Source organism: Ischnura elegans, chromosome 8 (assembly GCF_921293095.1).
Source record: "Ischnura elegans chromosome 8, ioIscEleg1.1, whole genome shotgun sequence".
NCBI lineage: Eukaryota > Metazoa > Arthropoda > Insecta > Odonata > Coenagrionidae > Ischnura > Ischnura elegans.
In genome coordinates, this window is record NC_060253.1 from 35,334,843 (window position 1) to 35,356,805 (window position 21,963).

The 21,963-nt window shown below is 37.0% G+C and overlaps 1 protein-coding gene across 6 annotated transcripts in view; it reads right to left on the reverse strand.

Moving 5' to 3' along the window:
• The window catches only part of LOC124163547 (sodium-coupled monocarboxylate transporter 1), a 46,284-nt gene that overhangs the window by 15,029 nt on the left and 9,292 nt on the right, over positions 1-21,963 (reverse strand). For all 6 annotated transcript variants that reach the window (XM_046540524.1, XM_046540523.1, XM_046540520.1 and 3 more), the window contains 6 exons: positions 20,137-20,202; positions 17,559-17,610; positions 17,397-17,464; positions 15,873-16,027; positions 3,676-3,816; positions 1,347-1,455 (listed from right to left, as the gene is read on the reverse strand). In XM_046540524.1, the coding sequence (XP_046396480.1) occupies positions 1,347-1,455; positions 3,676-3,816; positions 15,873-16,027; positions 17,397-17,464; positions 17,559-17,610; positions 20,137-20,202 (591 nt within the window). The remainder of the gene's footprint in view (positions 1-1,346; positions 1,456-3,675; positions 3,817-15,872; positions 16,028-17,396; positions 17,465-17,558; positions 17,611-20,136; positions 20,203-21,963) is intronic.

The following is a 21,963-nucleotide window of genomic DNA, read 5'->3' on the forward strand; positions in this document are numbered from 1 at the left end:
CACGTCATGCAACTTCCGTGGTTGCTAATCCTGCTGGGTAGACAAAGCCCTTGACATGGTCAGGTAAAACATAACTAAAAGGATTCTACTCTTGGTGCAAAACTTTTTTCATGGGGTACGCATAAGTTAATCCCATGTGTGATAAACAGATCTCATTGTTTCCATTGTTTGCAGTTATATATGTATACAATCATCAGATCTGCTTTGTTCTTAAACCTAAAAATCCTGTCATGAGACCACATGAATTCCCAGTTCCAAGTTTCTCACTTCTCTGGGTACTATACTTCCCGAGCAATACCGGGTGGTCTGCTAGTAATCAATAAATTTCAAATGACATCTCTATCAAAAATTATGACTATTAAAAAAAAACATTATCAGCCTCTTAGTTCAATGAAGTGTACGATATTTTTAATTTTTATTAAATCTATCTTTAGCCAAAACAAACAAACTGGATTGTTTACCAACGTGTGAAAATGCCACGTACAATTGTCTGTATGAAGAACACTGTGTGCCTCAAAGCCACAAAAAGACATAATTGGAAATTGAACCCGTTTGTATTCTATTGGCACATCTAATGGAATAATAGGCATTTGTGGTAGTAATACATCTCCTTGGAACATGCCATTCATAATTTATGGTGACAAAAAGAGATTTCAAATGACATACACAATACCGACCATTGTCAAGAGGACAGTAAGCCAATAACGCTAAAATTTCAGATTTTTTGGATGTTTTTTTCTAAATTCACCGTAAATCACACGGATGACAAAATTCAATTGCAAGAATAAGAATGCGAATTCTTTTGTCTTTCCAATGGTGTCAAATGCCATCATTATCACTAATATAAATACGCAAAAGTCATTAAAAACAAAGTTTACACATATTTCTTATGGAAATGACTCAGGGCCCATTCCAGGGCCTCATGGACCCTGGAGAAGAATGAAAAATGGTTGACAACATATTCTCAGTACTACCAAACATACACACCAAATTTCATAGGAATCGATCCAGCCATTTCGGAGGAGTTGACATTCTCCTGTAGAGTTCCCAAATGACATTCAATTACATTGGGTAATGAGCTATTTTTTCCCTTTATCACACAGTTATTATGGCTAGTGTGAACTAAGCTGAAAAGCCCACTGAAAGAAAAGTGACGCAAACACTGGAAGAATCGTAATCCTGGAATACTCTTCGACAATATTCCAGATTATCGATCTTCACTGAACCTCTTTTAATCAAATTCAGACCAAGACTGGATGAGATATCCAAATTTGTACCTGCAACACCTCTTGCCATGCCTTCTGCCCTTTAGAAAAGAAAAATAATGAGAAACACATTCTACATACCTTTGCTTTCAAAGGATCACAGTTGTGATACGTAGAATAAATTAGTAGCCCAGAGAGGCAGCAAAAAGACACGAACAAAAAAATTCCGAAAGTAAAGTAGATCATCGATCTGCAAAGTAATGATATTTTGTGAGAAATAAGCAAGCATAAGGGCATTCAGATGGCTACATCAATTTCAACATCATTTAATATCAACAGCGGAGAAAATGTTCTCCAGACTTTGGAGGTTCTAATTTCTAAAAAATTTACTGAAAGTTAACAAAGATTAAGACAGAAACCATCAAAAAATTTTAAATCCTCTGTTACATTTTAATTGAAAACAATTTTACTTTACTTTAAAAGGCAAGGTCATGGATCCTAATTAGAGCGCCTAAAAAAGAATGAGCATCTCTATTTATACTGGAGGTAACAGATAAGAGACAAGTATGCGCACTCATTGTGAAATTGTACACTTATGAGGTGAGAAGCACGATACTGGAATTTATATTATCACTAGAAATTTAAAAATGTTGACCATTTGCATTGGTGGACGCACTCAAACAAGGACAGAGTTCAATCTTTTCACCACTTAACATCATGCCATGCGACTATAAAAATGTCATTCAACTAATACACAAACATCCACGGCAACATTACATTTTTTTAAATACTAAGTTGATTATCCTGGATTGAGCAAATATTTCCTGAAACATGAACTTAAATTGACTATTGCAATGGATAACAAATATTTTGTGCGCACACAAAATTTTTGTTATCCATTGCAATAGTCAATTTATCAATTGCAATTGGATAGATGAGGCAGATACTTTGTGGAGATCCATTATGAGATATGAAGTGAAACACTTTGCACTTTCCACATAAAAAATTTATTACACTAGAGTCGACATGTTTTGCTGCACTGCAGCATTATCAAGACTAAACCAAGAAATTAACCATACCAATATATATACACAATGGTATGGTTTATATACGTATGGTATGGTTAATTTCTTGGTTTAGCCTTGATAATGCTGCAGTGCAGCAAAACATGTCGACTCTAGTGTAATAAATTTTTTATGTGGAAAATGCAAAGTGTTTCACTTCATATCTTATCAATTGCAACTTTTATTGACTCACAAGGTGAATAGGCTGAAGAGCAAGAATGTGAGGGGAAACATAAAAAATACTACAAAGTCCCTCCTCATCAGAGAAATCAATGCGCTTATTCACAGGACACGTGTAAATATATTCAGGGGAGAGTCGGCTAGGGTGGGTGGGAGAGAATTCCCAATGGGGCCCTGAATTGCCCCTGGAAACCCTGGCCTCTTACAGCTCCTTACTTAAATGAACACTTTCGCAAAATACTTTAACACATGAACTTATTAACTCTCCATCAGTCAATGATTCTTTGGATTGATTGATTACTATGCCATGTAAACTTTATTGGAGCACTTAATTTACAAATTCTTAATTGAAAAATAAGCTCTGTAACACAGAGTTCAGTGGCGTAGCCAAGAATTTCTTTTGAGGGGGATCTGAAACCAGGGTGGAAATTTTTTTAAAAACAGGGTAGAGAGTGTGGTATGGTATGGTATTTGGAGGAGGCGACCGACAGCTGAGGTCATTTGTGCCATGAGGGAAGGGTAGGGAAGGAAGGGTGGAGAGAAACCCAGCGACGGCATTAGCCTGCTCTTAACGAAAGGCTCCAAGGGGACCACGGCTTGACGTCCCATCCGACGGACGAAGTGCTGCGCTTGAAATGTCCTCCACTCAACATTCAAGCTGGGATCGTGCAGTCTCTGAAAATTCTCTGCCGCTGCCGGGATTTGAACCCGGGCCCGCCGGGTGGGACGCCAACACTCTAGCCACCACACCAACCCGATCCCCGGGTAGAGGGTTTTCAACTGATTTTAATACTTTTTATAATTGAAACAATTTCATTTGTAAAAGAAATCTTTAGCAAATGTATGATTTTTCAATATTTTGTTTTCTTTTATGAAGGGTAGAAATTGTGTTTTTATATTTTGGGGGTCCGGACCTCTCCCCTCACTACGCCACTGACAGAGATAATTGACAATAAGAGCATATAACTATGCCACTAAAGCCTACTAAGAAGTAACATCTTTGTCTACTCTGGAAAAGCAAAATTACTGGTTCTTTGTCATCCTCTGGTGCTTCACGATTCCCAAATTCATTGAGAGCCAATTTTTATCAATATAGAATTATCTTCAAACATGCAGATAAATACCCACAAAGATGCAGAGAAATTTTAACCAAATCCATGGAAACCTCCAATCAAATCCTACACAAAATTCTCACCATTTACAAATTAATTTAAATAAAGACTAACTTTCGTGCCTCTTTTAATGATGAAAGGGTTAAGTATCTTTGGACCATGGTCTGGTTGACAGCATTGAACGATGTCCAGTAGACGTAACCACCAATTATCACGGTCCACACCGTATGCCGCTCCAGAGGATTTGGATCAAAACTGGAAAAGATGACCAGCATCTGAAAGTGAGCACACAGGACAATTCCGGCCACTAAACAGGTTGAGTCAGCAACACATGCCAAAGATAAGCATAAGCACATGCAGTGTAAAAATGACAATACACAGCTGAGGGTAATTCCACCAAGAAAAACATGATGGAAGCAAGGCAACATCTTTTTCAGGTCAATCCTGCATATTGATGAAGAATATTGGCTCTTACACATTAACTCTTGTGCTAAAATGACAAGTCTAGCTCATCATGAACTTCTGATGCCAAATCGTGTAATGACAAGTGTAGCTCTCCAACTGATTTTCATCATTTTAGCACTATTTAGGGGAACAACATAGATATTTTGGAAGTTTAAAAATGTTAAAATATCCATAATGCACATGAAGAACTCATATTTCATGAAATATATTACATGAAAAATATTCATATTACATATTTATGATCCATTGGAAGTAAAAAATTGATTTTATACGAGTAGCGATAGTTGTGCTCTCGATGTATTTAACTAGATAGGTACTTTACAACATGAAATAATAATCCCTTTTTACTTCAATGTTCTACATTGATTACAAACTATAAAATATCACTTCATTACCTACCATTCCATTTAAAAAGAACAACACAAAAAATAAATAGAGGATAGGAGCATGATATTCAGAAAATAAATTCAAGTGGATAGGATTAATTTTAATGACTAATAAAATGGTTTATAAAATTTATGAAGAAAAGTAGCATACAAGTTTATCTTCAAAATGCATCAAAATTTCTTTTTTTCACTCCATCTATTTTTTATTTCTAACTTTTTATTAATTTTTGAACAGCCTACGTGAACAGCCTTACCTTACCTACTAAAAAAGAGGCTCAAAAAAGAATTTCCAACATTGTTTAACGTACATATGTACGTTACATTCTGGAAGATTTAATTTTTCTCATGCATTAATAGTTGCCCTAAAAATAGATATTGGTGAGCCGGAGTCAAGAGTCAAGAATGAAAACTTGCCCTGTCTATGGGAGACTGCATTCTGATACACTAACTATGTGTGTATAAATCCATAATTGTATTTTAAGGCTTCAAGAAGGGAGCATGGTGCGAATGCCTTGCCACTACATTAAATACTTTCACGTGAAAAAATGCACATAATTGTTAAGTCTTTAGTAAAAAATGTCACACAAAAATTTCTTCTGAGATATTCATGAATAAGAACTCCTGTACATCATGAGATATGAATTTTTATGAATGATAGATAACATGTCTATTGTGCACCTACTTCTGCATGAGCCCAGCATTTTATCTATTTCTCTTGCAGCAAACAAAATCCAAGTAACCTCAGAATAATAATTTGCCAGGAGTTAAAGGACATGCACCATGTTTTCTATACAAACTATTTTCTGTCTGCAGCCATTGAAGCTGAAAAAATCCTGGAGGCAAGATCAGATGCCCATATAAGGTACAATAGGCAAGGTCAATTAAAACATCAAGCATGGAACATTAAGATTAGGGAAAATCAAATAGACTCTCAACAGCCATTATGGAGCATCATAGGGAATGTGAAAAATATGCAGCATCTACACAGAGATGGGCAGAAGAGAAAGTATATTTGAAATAAGTATACATGAGGGTAAGTCACACACGTGTGTGTGCCTTATACTGTTTGAAATTATTGCCAGCATCTATTGCCAGCAGACAGCAGCATATGTATGCTTGCCATAAGATATCTTGCAGGTACTCAGGCCGTTTTCCAATCCACGTAGTATGCACTCACTCCCTTGTTCCCTTCTCCCTTGCACCCTGCTCCCTTACTAATGCTCTACTGGCGCCATAAAGTGTGAATGGAAATAATGCGAACTATTGACATCAACGAAATGTGACGCACAGGGTAGTGTTAGGACATCTGGTGGTTGATTTAAGCATCAATTTCACCTTTATACTTATATTTTTGCATGTGAAGAGCAAGAATTCACAATGCCGATATAATACTACGTAAAAGAGCTCACAAAATAAACACAAAATTACTTAAAACTCCAGTTCAAGATTTCTGAGTTTTCCATTGCCGCCATTTTCACGTCCACTTCCCACGAAGACACGTGAACAAGGGAGCATCCGCGTTCCCTTGTTCACTTACCCTTCGTTCCCTTGCGCCCTCGCCAATTGGATCCACCCTTGCTGTCGTCACATCCGTAAGTTGACGATCGAAAAGTGCACAAAGGGTGAATAATCGCGAATTGGAAAATGGCCTCAGTCAGTCAGAGGCTGTTCTAGCATGATGGCACACAAAATATATCTTCAGTTCCCTTTAATTTTATCATAATAAAAAATACCAAATCAAGTCACAGGCACAGTTAAAGAAAGTTTCAATCAAAGTGATCATACACATATATGTATACAAGACAATGTCATCATATATGATATATAAAAGTTGCAATTGTGGTTCTGCAATGTTTAGCAACAAAGGTGCCCACGCGAGGGAGAGGCGTGCCCCCCCCCCCCCGTACCCTCCATATGTATCCCCACTCCTCACACCCACCACTGTAGATTACTACATGTATCTGGTAATGTTATAAAATTTCTGAGGGTATTTTATGCATTGAAACTAAAATCAATGTAATTGCTATTTCAAAATACATATATGTATAATACAAATCCATTTCAATCACACTAGTAATGTCATCCAATAGGTTTCCTGTAAATTTGATTGACTGCCCACATTTCGGCATCATTTTTTTATGCTTCTTACAATGCTGTTGGTAGTTTTAAATGGAAATGATAAATATTGTTAAAGGGTGATGATTTCCTGTTTACTTATATTATTGAAAGTATTATGCATTAGCCTATAACTTATGGAAAATATTTTTGATAAAAACAATTAATTAGGAGTGATATTGATGCTTTAATTACTACATAAATAATTAATCCAACCACTGGTTTAATGTGAGAGGCAAAAGTACCCAAGCTTCCCAATTTAAAGCAGTGGAATGTTAACTGATTTTAAACTGTTTAATTGAAACTTTTATACGTCAGTATGGAATACATAGTATTTCGTATTTGAAGACAGCATTTGAAAAATATGATGAGGAACTAACAAGGGTCGTCGATTGCAATAAAACTGCTTTGAACTGGTGAAACGGATATATTAGCTCGAAAATATACCTAAAGTTTCTCAAATTATCATGAAAAGAAATAAAAAAAATGACTTTAAAAACTGAGCAAAATTTCTTTCAGCCAACCACTGGGTGAAGACACCCTAGCTCTGCCGAGGCCAGGTGTGATAATGAAAGTAAATTTCGGGATTCAAACAATCTTGCCTGCATATTTCTCATCATTGACATGAAATATCAACTGCATACCATTAAATGAGCACCTAATAAAAAATCAGAGGTGGACTCACTTTATAGGTTGAGTAAGCACACTTGAATCACCCATTTGGTAGCACTGTTAGCCCAGCAGTAGACTGCTTCGGGGAATGTTTCCGTACAGATGACGTCATAGGGGCTTCCTTAGCAGTGGCTTGGGGGGAAAGGAATTTTTCGAAGCGCTTCAAAATTCCTTACATTAATCATTCAATATCTCGCAAAGGAAAAACTCACATGTGGTTTTCTTTGAAGAATTAAGAAAATAAATAATGTTCTCTACGCCTGATGAATAAAAAATATTCATGCAAGTTCGCCATTGAAATGCCTTTTGCCCATCTCTGTAAGTAAATAGATAATTAGCAAACCAACACCTCATCCAGGAGCTTTGGTAGTTAGCGGCTAGTACATATATAAGCAGGGACGCCGACTTACAAAAAATATTGGGGGTGCCCACACCGGGGATCTTGCTCTGGGAAATTTTATAAGTACATAGTGAGTTTTAAGTTTTTTAAGCATTTTAGAAGAGTCATATGATCAACATTAGATCCCTGATAACTCGAATCTCGATATTTGGACACTCCGGGGAAAATCGACAAGCCTGACACATTTTTTCCTCACACCCATAACGAATTTTTGAGGGGGCTCGGGTCCCCTCAAGCCCCATGGAGTTGGCGCCACTGTATATAAGTACTTATACAGTTATGGGGAATCTTTATACAGAGTTCTTCTGTTCCCTCTTGTAAGTGTTGGTAACTTTTGCTAAACAACCTTGTGAGATGTTTATGAAAGATATTTCCATTAGGTGTAAGAAAACTGTTAAGGCTTTTAACTGACAGATTCATCAAACAACCTAAATAGCAGGTAGGGTATTCAAAGAAAAACTGAACATGATCAGCAATCATCAATGCACAGTAGAGGCCAGCAATCACGCACAAAATTGGGTGCTTTGATTCAGGGATCCTAAGCGAGTGCAAGAGAGGAGGAGGAAGAAACACAAATGCTCACAGCTGTATATCATGCGTTTTTCAAAAGGACCCAACTCGCATGACAAACTCTCGTCTCCAGGAAGTTCATTGACAGCTGGTGGACTGGCGGGTGCCGACCAAGCAATCCACAGGCACTTCCAAGGGTTGTAGAGATGAATGGGTCACACAGAAGGGATGGAGATAGAGATATATAATGGTTTTTCTATATTCAAGGCCTGATAATACAATTAAAACCACAAGGAGTATTAAAAATGTTTTATTTGCAACATTTGGCTACATCATCCAGATATTTTTCTATATAATGGCAGTTCTGACTTATAAATTTATCGTAGAGTGGTAACAATTTTCCAAAAACCCTATCATGGAAGGTAAGTTGCCTCTGCTCTCAGCTGATTCTCTACAGTGGTCTACAGCTCATTGTCTGTGCTAAAATACCGTTCTTACAGTCAGCATTTCACGTGAGCAAAGAGATGAAACTCAAGAGGGAGCCACCCCCCAATACGAAAGTGTGAACTATCTTCTCAAACTGATTTTCTTGCTGATCAAAACAACTGATTCTCTTACTGAACTAGATTATTGGCTGACACTCCCATCCTTCACTGAAAATGAGTGAATTCATCACAAACATCTCCGAATCCTGCTTTAAAGTTCCTGAACCATTGCCGCTGTCACTCATGAAAGTTTCACTGAGCACATAACTCATTTGTCATTGAGTTTTGGCCGCATTAATCCCTCAGCATGAAGAAATCAAACTACAGCATTCAAATCACACTTGGCAGGAGACACTGTTGTTGTAGGTATGTTTAAGTTCTCATTGCAGGCTCAAAACACACAATTTCAACAGAAAGTGCTCAACAAACTTACTAGGGATACTGAGCTACACATTTGGATTATCATGGCAATTTTCATTTTGCAATCAATCTGACCTTGAAAGAATAACCCTCATAGCTGTATTCTAGGGTTAAGTTGTTTCTTACTGAATTAATGAGGAAAATTCTATGTAAATTTTCCATCAGGTTAGGACTTCTGCTGCACATGTTTCAATGGCTAATGATGTTTCAATGGAAGAGCCAGATCCAGGTTATAGTTTTGAGGGTGCAGTTCATTACTTTCTGCAGTGCTTAGGCAGGATGTAATACCTCTAACAAGGGGAACCCAAGTATGTATCTTGCTCTGCCTTTTTCAATGCCATATTTTTTATGGCATTCAGAATGGTGAACACATTTGGAACTGGCAGTTATTCCTTAGAATGTAGGTTTTTGCAGCGAGGGGCATCGTTGCTAACGGCTTCCGGGTGCAGCTGTGTGTTGCGCTTTGTCGTGCAAGCTTTCGCATCCGTAATAATAATTAAAGTAAATAATATTAGGAGTTTTAATTGACAACCAATTCTGTATTTTCATCCATCGCCTGATGATGTGCCCTGTAACGGACGCAAATTCTTGCACGACAAAGCGCAACACACAGCTGCACCCGGAAGCTGTTAGCAACGATGGCACAGAGTAGGGATATACAGAGAGGACAAAACGGCTGAAAGCTGTAATCAGCTCATTGCGCATTTCACCATGTTCTAAATAAGGAAACGTGGCTTGAGTTGCTATTTGGTTGCTATCGTTGCTATCATTCGCGCTTGGCGTGGAGTGTTGTCGCACAAATTTTTTTTATTCCTCCGCTCTTCAATGCTTTCACGTAGTGTGCTAGTGTTTTAAAGAAACGTGTAAAATGAAGGAAGTGGAAAATAAGACGAGAAGAAAAGGTTTTGCTAGGTGTTCAGCCATTAACTGCAAAAACAATGCGGGTATAACGGAAGCAAAGTTGAGTTTCTTCAGTTTCCCTAAAGACCCTGTGAGGTAAGTAATTTCATATTTTTTCTGTGTTACATTGCTGATCGAAGAAACTAAACTTATATTCGAGTATTATTCTGCATGCGAAATGAAATTGTCGAAAAATTTTAATCAGAACTTGTGATGTTGGCGCAGGTCCAAGGAATGGGTGATTCGATGTCGTCGGTCGGATTTAGAAAACAAGACTGTCAGTTATTTACATAATAAATGCCAGATTTGTGCGTGCGATTTGGCGTTCCTTGCTCTACCTTTATTAGTAAAGAAATAATTAGGCTACTTTGAATTTTAAACCCTCTTTTTTCGGTGGATGGCAAGTCGTTAGCACTATTTGGTTTGAATTTACCGCATACTTTTACTTATTTTCAATATGGCCGACGGGCGCATTCTTCATTACAGAGAAACCTATGGTACAGCCACCTAATGTCCCCTCTGTATATATCTACTCTGTGACGATGGTACTTGTTCCACTGAAAAGACCTTAGTTTGGCATTAATTAATTAATTTTCACGCTGTACTTTTAACAAGCCAAGTAGATTTCCAAAATAGCATGTAATCTTGCAGATGGGTCAGTTTGTGTAGTGGTTACTGTCATTGATTTTCACCCCTGGAGGCAGGGTTCAGTGGTCCATTGCGGCAGTATATTTTGTAGTTTTCATTGTGATCATACGGTGTGGAGTTAATAATTAATTTTAATGGCAGGAAGCATAGGCATGAGAGAAATTTTTTATCATTATAATGGCATTTAGGTATTTAAGCAGTGTCATTTGTATATTATGAATACACTAATGTTGGGTAATGAATCACAATCAATGCTTTTCGTTTTCTTTGATAAAGGAATCTACCCTATTATCATAGGAGATCATAGTCCTATTTCATCAAGTGAACTCAAAATCAAATTAATGAGATTACTGGCCCTTTCAAAAATGCCCTTAACCCACTGCTGAACCTATGAGCTGCCTTCATTCCGAGGGAGTAGGCTGAGGTAAGGACCCGATCTCTTAGCTACGATAATGGGTACTATGTGCTAACAGTGGTGGACAGGCCCCCTATTAATCAGGTTTGATGTATGTACAGGCGGGCATGGCTCCCAGTCAAGGAGAAACCACGTTTTGTGCCCACGCCTCTAATGTACAGCTGGTAAATAGGTCAAATTATGGTTTTTATTGTTATTATTAGTTATAATGAAAGATGATTTGCAATTTTCCACAAAAATAAATTTAATCCTGTTTAATAAGGATTAAATTTATTTTTGTGGAAAATTGCAAATCATCTTTCATTATGAATCAATTCTACTCCATCTCGCCTCGAATTCCTTGAATTTTATTATTAGTTATTTTTATGCAAACTTACTAAATATTTTTTCTTTGTTCTCTGATTCATGAATTCATAATTCATGATGAAGGAAAGATAGAATGCAGAAACTTCGGTTGAATAAAAAGATCCTCATGAAAAGACCTAAGTCTAAAAAGATCTAAGAAGAACTAAATCTATAAGTCTAAGAAGACCTAAGAATAAAAAGATCCTCATGAAAAGACCTAACTTTACCATTAATTAACGTAAGAGTAAGAATATTTCAAATTGTAGCTGAACTTCGTCTTCCAAAAAGAGAGGTTACTTTCACGTTCACAGGGGCAAGAAAAATAAAATGAAGATCTCCCATAAACTGGTAGCAAGGAGTCATCAAAGATAGGTGAAACTGAAGAAAAAATTCATGCAAAAATCACTTGACACCAAAGCTGTGACAAAATCAAAAATGATGGCCAGTCCATTCATGATCATTTCCTTGGAAGCTTCGATGTAGGCTACCATATCTCCATGCTTCCTTTGACTCTTATCTATCCATTGCATTGAAATTTGTACTCGTTGAATAGATGGGGAGAAGGGTAAGAGAGAGAGTACAATAGGGTAGGAATGAGAGAGTATGGGACGTAAGGAACTCATAGCGAAATCCAAAGAACACTTGCACCTGATCAATATTTCCATCCCTTTAATCTATATCTCCAGAGATCGCTACGTTGATGATAATTTGCAATGATCATTTTTTTCCACAAAAATGAAAAATGATCATTGTAAATGATATTTTTTTCATGATGGCTCCAGGATAGGACTTCCCATTTTTAGGAGTTTCATTTCCCATTCATTGCACATACCAAAACACTACAATTGCTGTTTTTATTTCATCAGCTATTGTGTCACTTATATTCATCATTTTCCTTATTATTAAATTTCTTATTTTTCCAGTTTTTGATTTGCCAGCTAATCTTCACCAGAGGTGTATTTCCTTGGTCAATAGTTTGCTTTCTGCTTTTTCTTTTTAATGGCCATAATTCACTGTTCTAAGTTACAGTACATTTCAGTGTTGTATTGCACATATATGCTCTATTTATTTTCATAAGTGACTGTCTCAAGGGTTGGGAAGCCCCATTCCTTTTCCCATCACTTGTCATGTCCGTTTTTCCATCGCTGGCACAGTCTTTCAGCCAATCAGAACGCATGGCCAATAACAGCGATTTTAATGCCAAATTCAGCTTTTAAATAAATGACATCTCTAAATACTACAAGTGACTGAGGAAGTGATGGGAAGATGACTGAAATTCAGTACATAAATGATGGGTTCCACAATCACTTTTTTGGTCCCTGAAAACCCATCGCAGTGGCTAACACTCGGAGGGATGGAAAAATGATCACCTGATTCAGTCTTCACTTTCACAGGCAACAATAAAGTTTCACAATATGCACAAATTAAAAATTGCAGCAAAAAATAAAAAAGTAAGAGTTAACCATAAAATTTGTCCGAAAGATCCACAGAGAAAAAATCATTCGCCTTGACCGGGATTCGAACCCGGATCCCCCGATTCCCTGTGGAAAAATATCCACAGAGAAGAATGACGCCTCGGTAGCTTAACTGGCTAAAGCACTCGACCGGAAATCGGGGGATCCAGGTTCGAATCCCGGTCAAGGCGAATGATTTTTTCTCTGTGGATCTTTCGCACGAATGTGCATTGCGGGTGACTCCCGTAAAAGTTATCACCGCGGCTAGTCCCGGTATACTTTAACCCATTTACGGCCAACGTTGCGAAAACGCAACATTATTGAGAAATGCAAAAAAAATGTTTCAATTGAATATTATTCATTTAGAATTCGCTTTTTTCGATAAAAATAAGTTTAAACTGATTTTTAGTGAGATTATAATGACATTTAATAAGTATTTCGATATTTATAAAAATACTCAAAATGTGTCAATTTTCGAGTCTCCTGTTAAGCAAGATAAATAATTTTTCCTAAGAGTAACTATTCCCTTTATTAAGTTTTTTATTCGTCAATGTGGACGTAGAAATTTCAATTAACAGATATTAAAGCTTATATTTCATCAGGGAGTCAACATTAAGCGAAAATCAGATCCGGAAAATAATGTTGCGTTTTCGCAACGTTGGCCGAATCCGATATCTATAGACAGTTATGCAACCCGCATTACTACATATTTCCGTCTCGTAGGAATATGCTGTTTTTACTGTCAGATATAATCCTACGCATTTTTATGCCACGTATTTGACAGATACCGTCATATTTGATAATTAAAATTCTTAGATATTATATTTCCAATGAGATGCTGCATTATTTTACCTAAATCCAATATAAAATAGAGATGCATTACGGCTTGAAAGAAATGAGTCAAAGTGAATATTTTTACAGAAGATAACATATTTTCCAGTTTTTAATTGACATATTTATCACAACAGATTGAATTACAACAAATAATGATTATTTATGAGTTATATGAAAGCATTTCGGGTGGAATGGAACACACAACTTTGTACTTTCAATCCGAATTAGTCCTTCCTTACTTCACGATTCAGCGATATCACCAACTTCCACAACAGGATATTGGGTGAATGAAGACGATAAGGCGTAGATATGGTTCGGCAATGATTGAACCAAAACATATTTAGATTAATAAAAAATAATCTACACTTTTCAGACAATTCCTGTCTGGACAAAAATGACAGATTTGTAAATTATGACCTCAATTTGACGACTTGAAAAATTATTACAATTCGGAATATTTGCGCATAAATTTTGAAATAATGAGCAAATGGTACCTTACTTTGGTCACTACAGTGCATAAATGTTCTTTTAAAACAAGCCTTTTAGATTTTGCTTTTAACTTTGGTGCTTATGTTATTCAGACGGTTTTAGGGTTCAACCAGACGATAGAAAATTACTTCTATCGAAATTTGGGCTTGGAAGCAAGTGTTACTCTGGAATTTCTCAAGATTATCCCTGATCCTCGAATCATCGTATGTTTTTCAATAACTTCTTTTCATCTTGAAGACTATTTATTGTTTTGAAAGAAAAAGGATTATTTGTCAATGGAGCCATCCGTGAAAATACGAGTAAATATGTATAATGGAGGAGTGCCTGATAGAATATAATAAAACCATCGACGTGAAACCGAGAGGAACATGAAAACAAACATTTGATAAAGCCCAAGGTCTTAGTATTGTTCGATGGAATGATAAATAGATTGTCCCTGTAGACAGCAATACAAGTTTTTCGCTTCCATTTGGCACAGGGAAAAGTTTCAGCAGAAAAAAGAAAATACTATTCCACATAATATTCTATGTTAATAAAAGAAAATACCATTCGTGTTATTGGGTAGTATAGTAAATACATGGGAGGTGTGGACCTACTTGATAATGCAAATGAAAATTACCGCACTAGAATTCAGGGGAAAAACGGTCCTAGCTTATCAACTTACTGGACAGCGTTTGCACTAACGCCAGGAGATTGTACAGGTTATGCAACGGAAGTAAATTTCACTGGTAGACTCCAAATCGTATCTAGCAGGGACGCATCTAAAAAGTGAAGTGAATAAGTCAGTAGATGACGTACCCCTATACAATTCGCGTCCATAAACATAGAAAAAGTTAGGCCATATAATTCATCACGGATTCGTGAAGCATGAAGGGACGAATTTGGCCAGAGAGTTAAAAAAAATTCAGTAGTTGCCGAAACAGTGTAAAAGCCAAACCATGTTTGAATGTTCGAAATTTTATGTTCCATTGCACCCAAAATGCTTGAGTATTTCATAATTAGCCATTAATTTTTGTAATTCAATCCGCAATGATAAAATTAAAGTCAATGAAAAAATGTGAAATACATGCTCTTCTGAGAAAATTTTCGCTTTGACTTATTTCTTTCAAACCGTAAAGCATGTCTATTTTATAGTGGATTTAGGTCAAATAACAACAACATCTCGTTGGAAACATAATATCTAAGGATTTTATTTATCCAATATGACGATATTTGTCATATACGTGGCATAAAAAGGTATAGGATTATATCCGATAGTAAAAACAGCATATTCCTATGAGGCGGCAATGTATTGTAATGCGGGTTGCATAACTGCATACAGATACCGGATTCGGCCAACGTTGCGAAAACGCAACATTTTTTTTTTACCATAAGCAAATTTTTTTGAAGGCCCACATTTTCAATTTACCTTATTTTGCATGTTATTAGGTCAATTGAAAAGAAAAAATTATATATTTTCAAGTATTTCTTTACTCGGCCGGTAATGGGTTAAACTAATAAAATTTGTCATTCAAATTATCAGGAAAAGGCAATACCACCGTAAATAAAGAAGGTAATTTCTAAAAATGTATACGTACACATTTACATTGACACCCCGAAGAAATTTACACAACTTATACCACAGGATTAAAATTCCACAAGGAAAACTTCTCAAACATTTTGCTTCGTTGATATCCAAAACTCGATACATAAATCTGCATATAACTAAAGATGTCCGTTGCCTCAATAATTTATAACTACACGTAGAAAGAGGAAAACCAAAAAAAAACTTACTTTAAAAGATTTACTCGTCCGCCTTCAACTGCCCTCGACCAAACAATTCCAAGGCCGCCAATTTGGCTAAGCCCCACAATCACGACTACCACCAGTGAGAAGAACATCAGAATGATCTGCAAGGTATCTGCCCAAACAACCGCTTTCAAGCCACCCTGTCACCAAAAACATGAGAAATATGTAAATATTGGAGACAAAGCAAAATTTCTCTCAGCCAACCACTGGGTGAAGACACCCTTGCTCTGCCGTGGCCAGGTGTGACAATGAAAGTAAATTTCGGGATTCAAACAATCTTGCCTGCATATTTCTCATCATGTTGACAGGAAATATCATCTGTATACCATTAAATGAGCACCTAATAAAAAATCAGAGGTGGACTCACTTTATAGGTTGAGTAAGCACACTTGAATCACCCATTTGGTAGCACTGTTAACCCAGCAGTAGACTGCTTCGGGGAATGTTTCGGTACAGATGACGTCATAGGAGCTCCTTTAGCAGTGGCTTGAGGGGAAGGAATTTTTCGGAGCGCTTTAAAATTCTTTATATTAATCATTCAATATCTTGCAAAGGAAAACTCACATTTACACGTCGTTTTCTTTGAAGAATTAAGAAAATGAATAATGTCCTGTACGCATGATAAATAAAAAAATATTCATGCAAGTTCCCCAGTGAAATGACTTTTGCCCATCTCTGTAAGTAAATAGATAATTAGCAAACCATGTGGGTATTTTAGCCTAAGGTACATAGCAGGGATGATGGCTATTGAAACGAAATGAAAATGGTTCGTCTCGATGCTGAGGGAAACAAAAATATGAGGTCTAGGTTTAGTTTTGTTCCTGCACAATATTAAAATCACCAAGGAGTTTAGTTTTGACCCAGGCCAAAACTTTACTCCCGGGAACAAAACTAAATTAATTGAAACTCTGCTGCTCTAAATTAAGTTTTGATTCTAGAAGTTTCTAAAGTATTAGGAAATAGTGTCAAGTAGCAGACATAAATTCAAGTTGTAGTAGAAGCAGGGCACAGTAAAAGGAATAAAGTTAAGTTGCACCAGGAAGGCACTACTCCATGCAGACGATCCACAATGGCTACAAAAAGTGCCGACCTTGTCACTTTGTGTGCGAATGTCACGGTCAGATTTTCCAACAGGCTCACTAGGCTTCAGCCGAGGGCTTCAAGACCAAGAGGGGCCTACATTTAAATTGTTAGCAAAATTAAAATTACACAATCCTACAAACAGTGAATGAATGCCAGCACTTATTTTCTATAAAGGTTATAGTAGCAATCACAACATGTTTCAATTAGCAAATAGATACATACCACAGAAACGATGTATTTTATTACCTCTTAGGTAATTTACGAATTTAAAAATGGAAGGTGAGAGTAGAATGACACATTTTCAGGTAAATATCTCTCACTGCCTTTGAATTCATATGGAAAAATGCTAAGGAACTCTAAAAATAGAGACAATTTATGTGCATAGTCATCCAATGAAAAAAGTACTCATGACAAAATAAAACTTACCACACTAGTGTAGAAAATACAAACTGCACACACTATGGCTCCAATGCAATGAATGTTGAACCCGGTAACTGAAATGAATAGGAATAGTATCAGTTATTACCAGGTAAATTCAACACAACCCCACCTCATAAAAAATGTTTTATGAACTGCCGGAGTACTCACCAAGGTTAAATGTCAGTGATGGCACATATAGAACAATAGGTAAGAATAATATCTGAAAAAAGATGAAAATCTCACATTAAATGAAAATATAGCACCATAATGTAATTTCAAAACAATATAGCTAAGGGAATACAAATCATTGTCCACAATAACTAAATAAATAACAAGAGGTTCAATTTCTAAAACACAAGGTAAATATTCATCACGAATCCAAAATATGAAACTACAGTAAAACCTCTTTACATCGTAATGGAGGGGACCAAAATTTGGGCAATTTGATGTGTGGAGGTTCACTGTAGAGAGGTTTTAGAGATAGGCACCATTTTTTCATATCCTTCGGAAATGAAAAGCCCTACTGTCTTTTAAACCATTAAATTTATGTGTTTAAACAAACATGCATGCATTAGTGAACATACCTATATTTATTATTTAATAATAACAGAAAGCGAGCGCTATCGCGTGATTTTTACCATGATTCAAGAGAAAACAATGTAAGCTCTCTTAATTCAACAGTCACTTAAAATTATGAGGATAGTTGGATACCTTTTTTCTTATTTACTGTTAGGTATGCTCTCATATGGAACAAAATGGCCACAACTAATGATTAACGTGAAAATTACAGCATATTACAGCTGTATAAGAAAAAAAAATAAGTCGCAGCTGCATAAGTGGTTTCTAGTTGTCTCGGTACGATTTGTGGAGGTACTATGGCCATCTCCTTGGTATGATAAGTGGAGTTTTTACGAGATAAAGAGAGGTTTGCCTATAAATTTACATGTAAATCAGATGGGACCATTGGGGCGGTATGAAGTATGGAGGTTTAGGATGCAAAGAGGTTCACTTCACAGAGGTTTTACTGTAATTATTTCACTGCCTATTAAATATCAAACACTTTTTTATTTTCGTTGCTAACGGCTTCCGGGTGCAGCTGCGTGTTGCGCTTTGTCGTGCAAGCTTTTGCGACCGTTACAGGGCGCATCATCAGGCGATGAATGAAATTACGGAATGGTTGTCAATTAATATACTCGTCCAACCTCCCCCTATCCACCGGAGTAGTGGGGGAGGAGGGCGGAGCTTACGTCAGCAGAACTCTCACCCCTGTCCTTGAGCGCCGAGCGGACTCTTCTTCTTATCTAGCATTTGGGGGCATTTTTCAATGGAGTGGACAGCATTAAACTCAGTCAGACGTGGAAAACGATTTTCCGAAAGAGAAAACGGCGAATATGTTACCAACAAGGTTATTTGCTAGATAAGAAGAAGAGTCCGCTCGGCGCTCAAGGACAGGGGTGAGAGTTCTGCTGACGTAAGCTCCGCCCTCCTCCCCCACTGCTCCGGTGGATGGGGGGAGGTTGGACGAGTATATTAATTGACAACCATTCCGTAATTTCATTAATCGCCTGATGATGCGCCCTGTAACGGTCGCGAAAGCTTGCACGACAAAGCGCAACACGCAGCTGCACCCGGAAGCCGTTAGCAACGATGCCTCTAGCTGCGAAAACCTACGTTCAAAACTTTTTTATTTATAAGTAGCATGATGACTAGCTGGCTGAGCTGAAGATCAATTGGATGAACTGGGTGAGAAATGAGGTGGTGCACTGGAGTACAAGGAATAAGATAAGAAAAAAAAATGGTGGAGAAGGGCTTCGGATGGCAGGAGTCAGAGGATTAAGATCTTGATTTAGGACAGGGGTCTTCCACCTTTTTCAATGCAAGGGCCAAAAATCGATTTCACGTTGTCTGGAAGACCACAATGCTCCATGTCACTTTACCACTACACCAATAAAATTTTAAAAAATTCAAACTGCAATAATATATTTATGGCTTAAAAGTTCAATCAATCAACGCGATTCTTGAGACTGTTAATTTTTGACAAGTGTGTAGATATTGATTTCATTTTTGTAGTTGTATACAATACATGTTTTCTTTAACCTCCACGGGCCTGTGGCTCGGGGGCCATGGGTTGAAGACCCTTGATTACCATCTCAGGATTTTTTTTGGGTCTGAAAGGCAAGCGGTCTTCTCATATTTGGGATTTATAACAGCATACAACAATTACTGTACGCAATATCTGCTGAGTATAGCGAGACTAGCGAGATGGTGATTACTTTTACGGGAGTCTCCCACAATGCACAATTTGTGCGAAAAATCGCGGTCAAGGCGAATGATTTTTTCTCTGCGGATTTTTTGCACAATTTGTACAAAATGTATTCATCTTCATACTCTGTAAACCAAAAAAATGACAGTAATGATAGTGGGACCGTATTAAAAATCTTATCCATTTGTTAAGCATATGGGGGCATACCCCCCTAAATCTGCCTATGCTCTGAACATAAATTACTGAGACTTCTCTCACTTCTACTTCTTTTACAAAATCCGGAATTAATGTCAATTCCGAAAATGTTTGGTAAGCAAATGGACAGCATGAATTTGTTTTCCGAATGCTTTCCAATAGCTTCTTCTTGCACCATTGGCAGGCAATCGGAGAGCAATCTAAGGAAATCAATTGGGAAGGATGTGGAATGCAAAATTTTTTCATCTGAGGACTAAGAGCGTATGAAAGATACAGGAAGACACTAACCTCATCCAAAACGAACAAACCGCATGCAGCTGCTCTCACATGTCGGTTGAAACGCAGTTCCAGGTACTGAAATGTAAAAAACTTGAGACTTTAGTTCACGCACTGGCTATATAAAAAGACCCAAAGCCTATTAACAAATTATAGCAATACCTAATTACCATAGGTACACTTAGAATGAGACTAAAGGTCCTATGGTTAATGGCAGAGCTTATATGAAGAAATAAGCACCAAACCAGAGCAAAAAAAGGAAAAAATGAGCATAAGATTTGAATAATTTTGAATTATTATTCTCATGGTTTTCAACTCAACTTTTAAGTGACTCTCACTCCCGTAAATACCTCTTGAGTATTAAAGAGTGTGGTAGTTTACACTTCTACTCTTCTTTAGTACCCAAAGTTCTCACTTAAAGTGAATTCACACTGTCACTGGACTTGGTCACAGGACCAGTCTAAGGACTGCCTGAGTTGTTCACAGAATTAACTGTTCCTTAAGGCCTCTGTACACGGTGAATGATCATGCTGAATTATCATGACATCATTCACACAGTCATGTGAGCAAAATAGAACACATTCTAATTTTCATTGAATGAACATGCTCAGGATGATTCATTCGCAAAGTTTTCCGTTATGTACGGTGAATGATTTCATTAGCATGATCATTCACCGTGCATAGGAGCCTTCAAAATATTTGGAAATCCTCATGAAATGATCTCGTCTTCTTTGCCAAACCAGCGCTACGAATAAGGTCGATTGCCAACGAGTTTACTTTGTGAAAATTCATAGTAACAAGAAAGAAGCAACCGTAGTAATTTTCCACACTTATTTATTAACTCAACCAGTTTCAACATTAGCACGTCATCTCTTAATAATGAGGATTTACTGGCTCTTGAAAATGATGTGTACACATTGAAACTAGTTGAGCAAATAAATTAGAGTGGAAAATTACTACGGCAGTTTCATTCTTATTTTGGGAAATATTAGTCGTGAAACTTGTCCAAGGACGAGTTCACTACCCACCCCATATATCGTTGGATTTTTCACAGGACAGGGGACAAAGTGCACTCTTAAACATAATATTACAAAATGCGCTCAATTCAACCATTACATTGCTCCTGCAGCTCAAATTTTAGTTCAGTACAATGTATAAAATTTATTTAATAAGTTGAATTATTTCTTAACATAAGAACTACAAAGTCGTGCTCAAATTTGAGCACGACTTTGTAGTTCATATGTTAGAAAAATAATAAAGTAAAGCACATTCACTGTCACACCGGCATAGTGTCAAGCCAAGAAAGAATTCTATGGCCAGCATACTTTAAAGTATGCTGGCCATAGAGCGACCAATTCTCAGTGGATTTCTAACATCTTGGGTGATAAGGAACAATTGTTTAGGCATGAATCATGACCGAAGTGGTCATTATGATCTCAGAACTTTAAAATAGAATAAAATTCTTCTAGATGCACTTGGATGCAATTTCTATATGCAATGAAGCAATAATACACAACTGATAAAAAATACACTGACAGCGTCACAGGATAAATTAAGTACTAACACACCATTGCTGTCAATATGTTACATAGAAAAGCAGGTTGAAGATTTTTTTTTTGCCCCGGAATAAAATGACAAAATGTCCCAAAAAGATGATGGCAATTGAAATGCAAGACACTGTTCTCTGAACTGTTTTAACCCTTTTGTGGCGAATGACAAGTGGAGCTGACGGGCATTTTAATATGCAGAAGAGCTAACGTTGGGTATAGCTGTAATGGATTTTTCAACGCTAACGACCAGACATCAGCTGTAACCAGTACAAGGGAAGGGAAGTGGCTG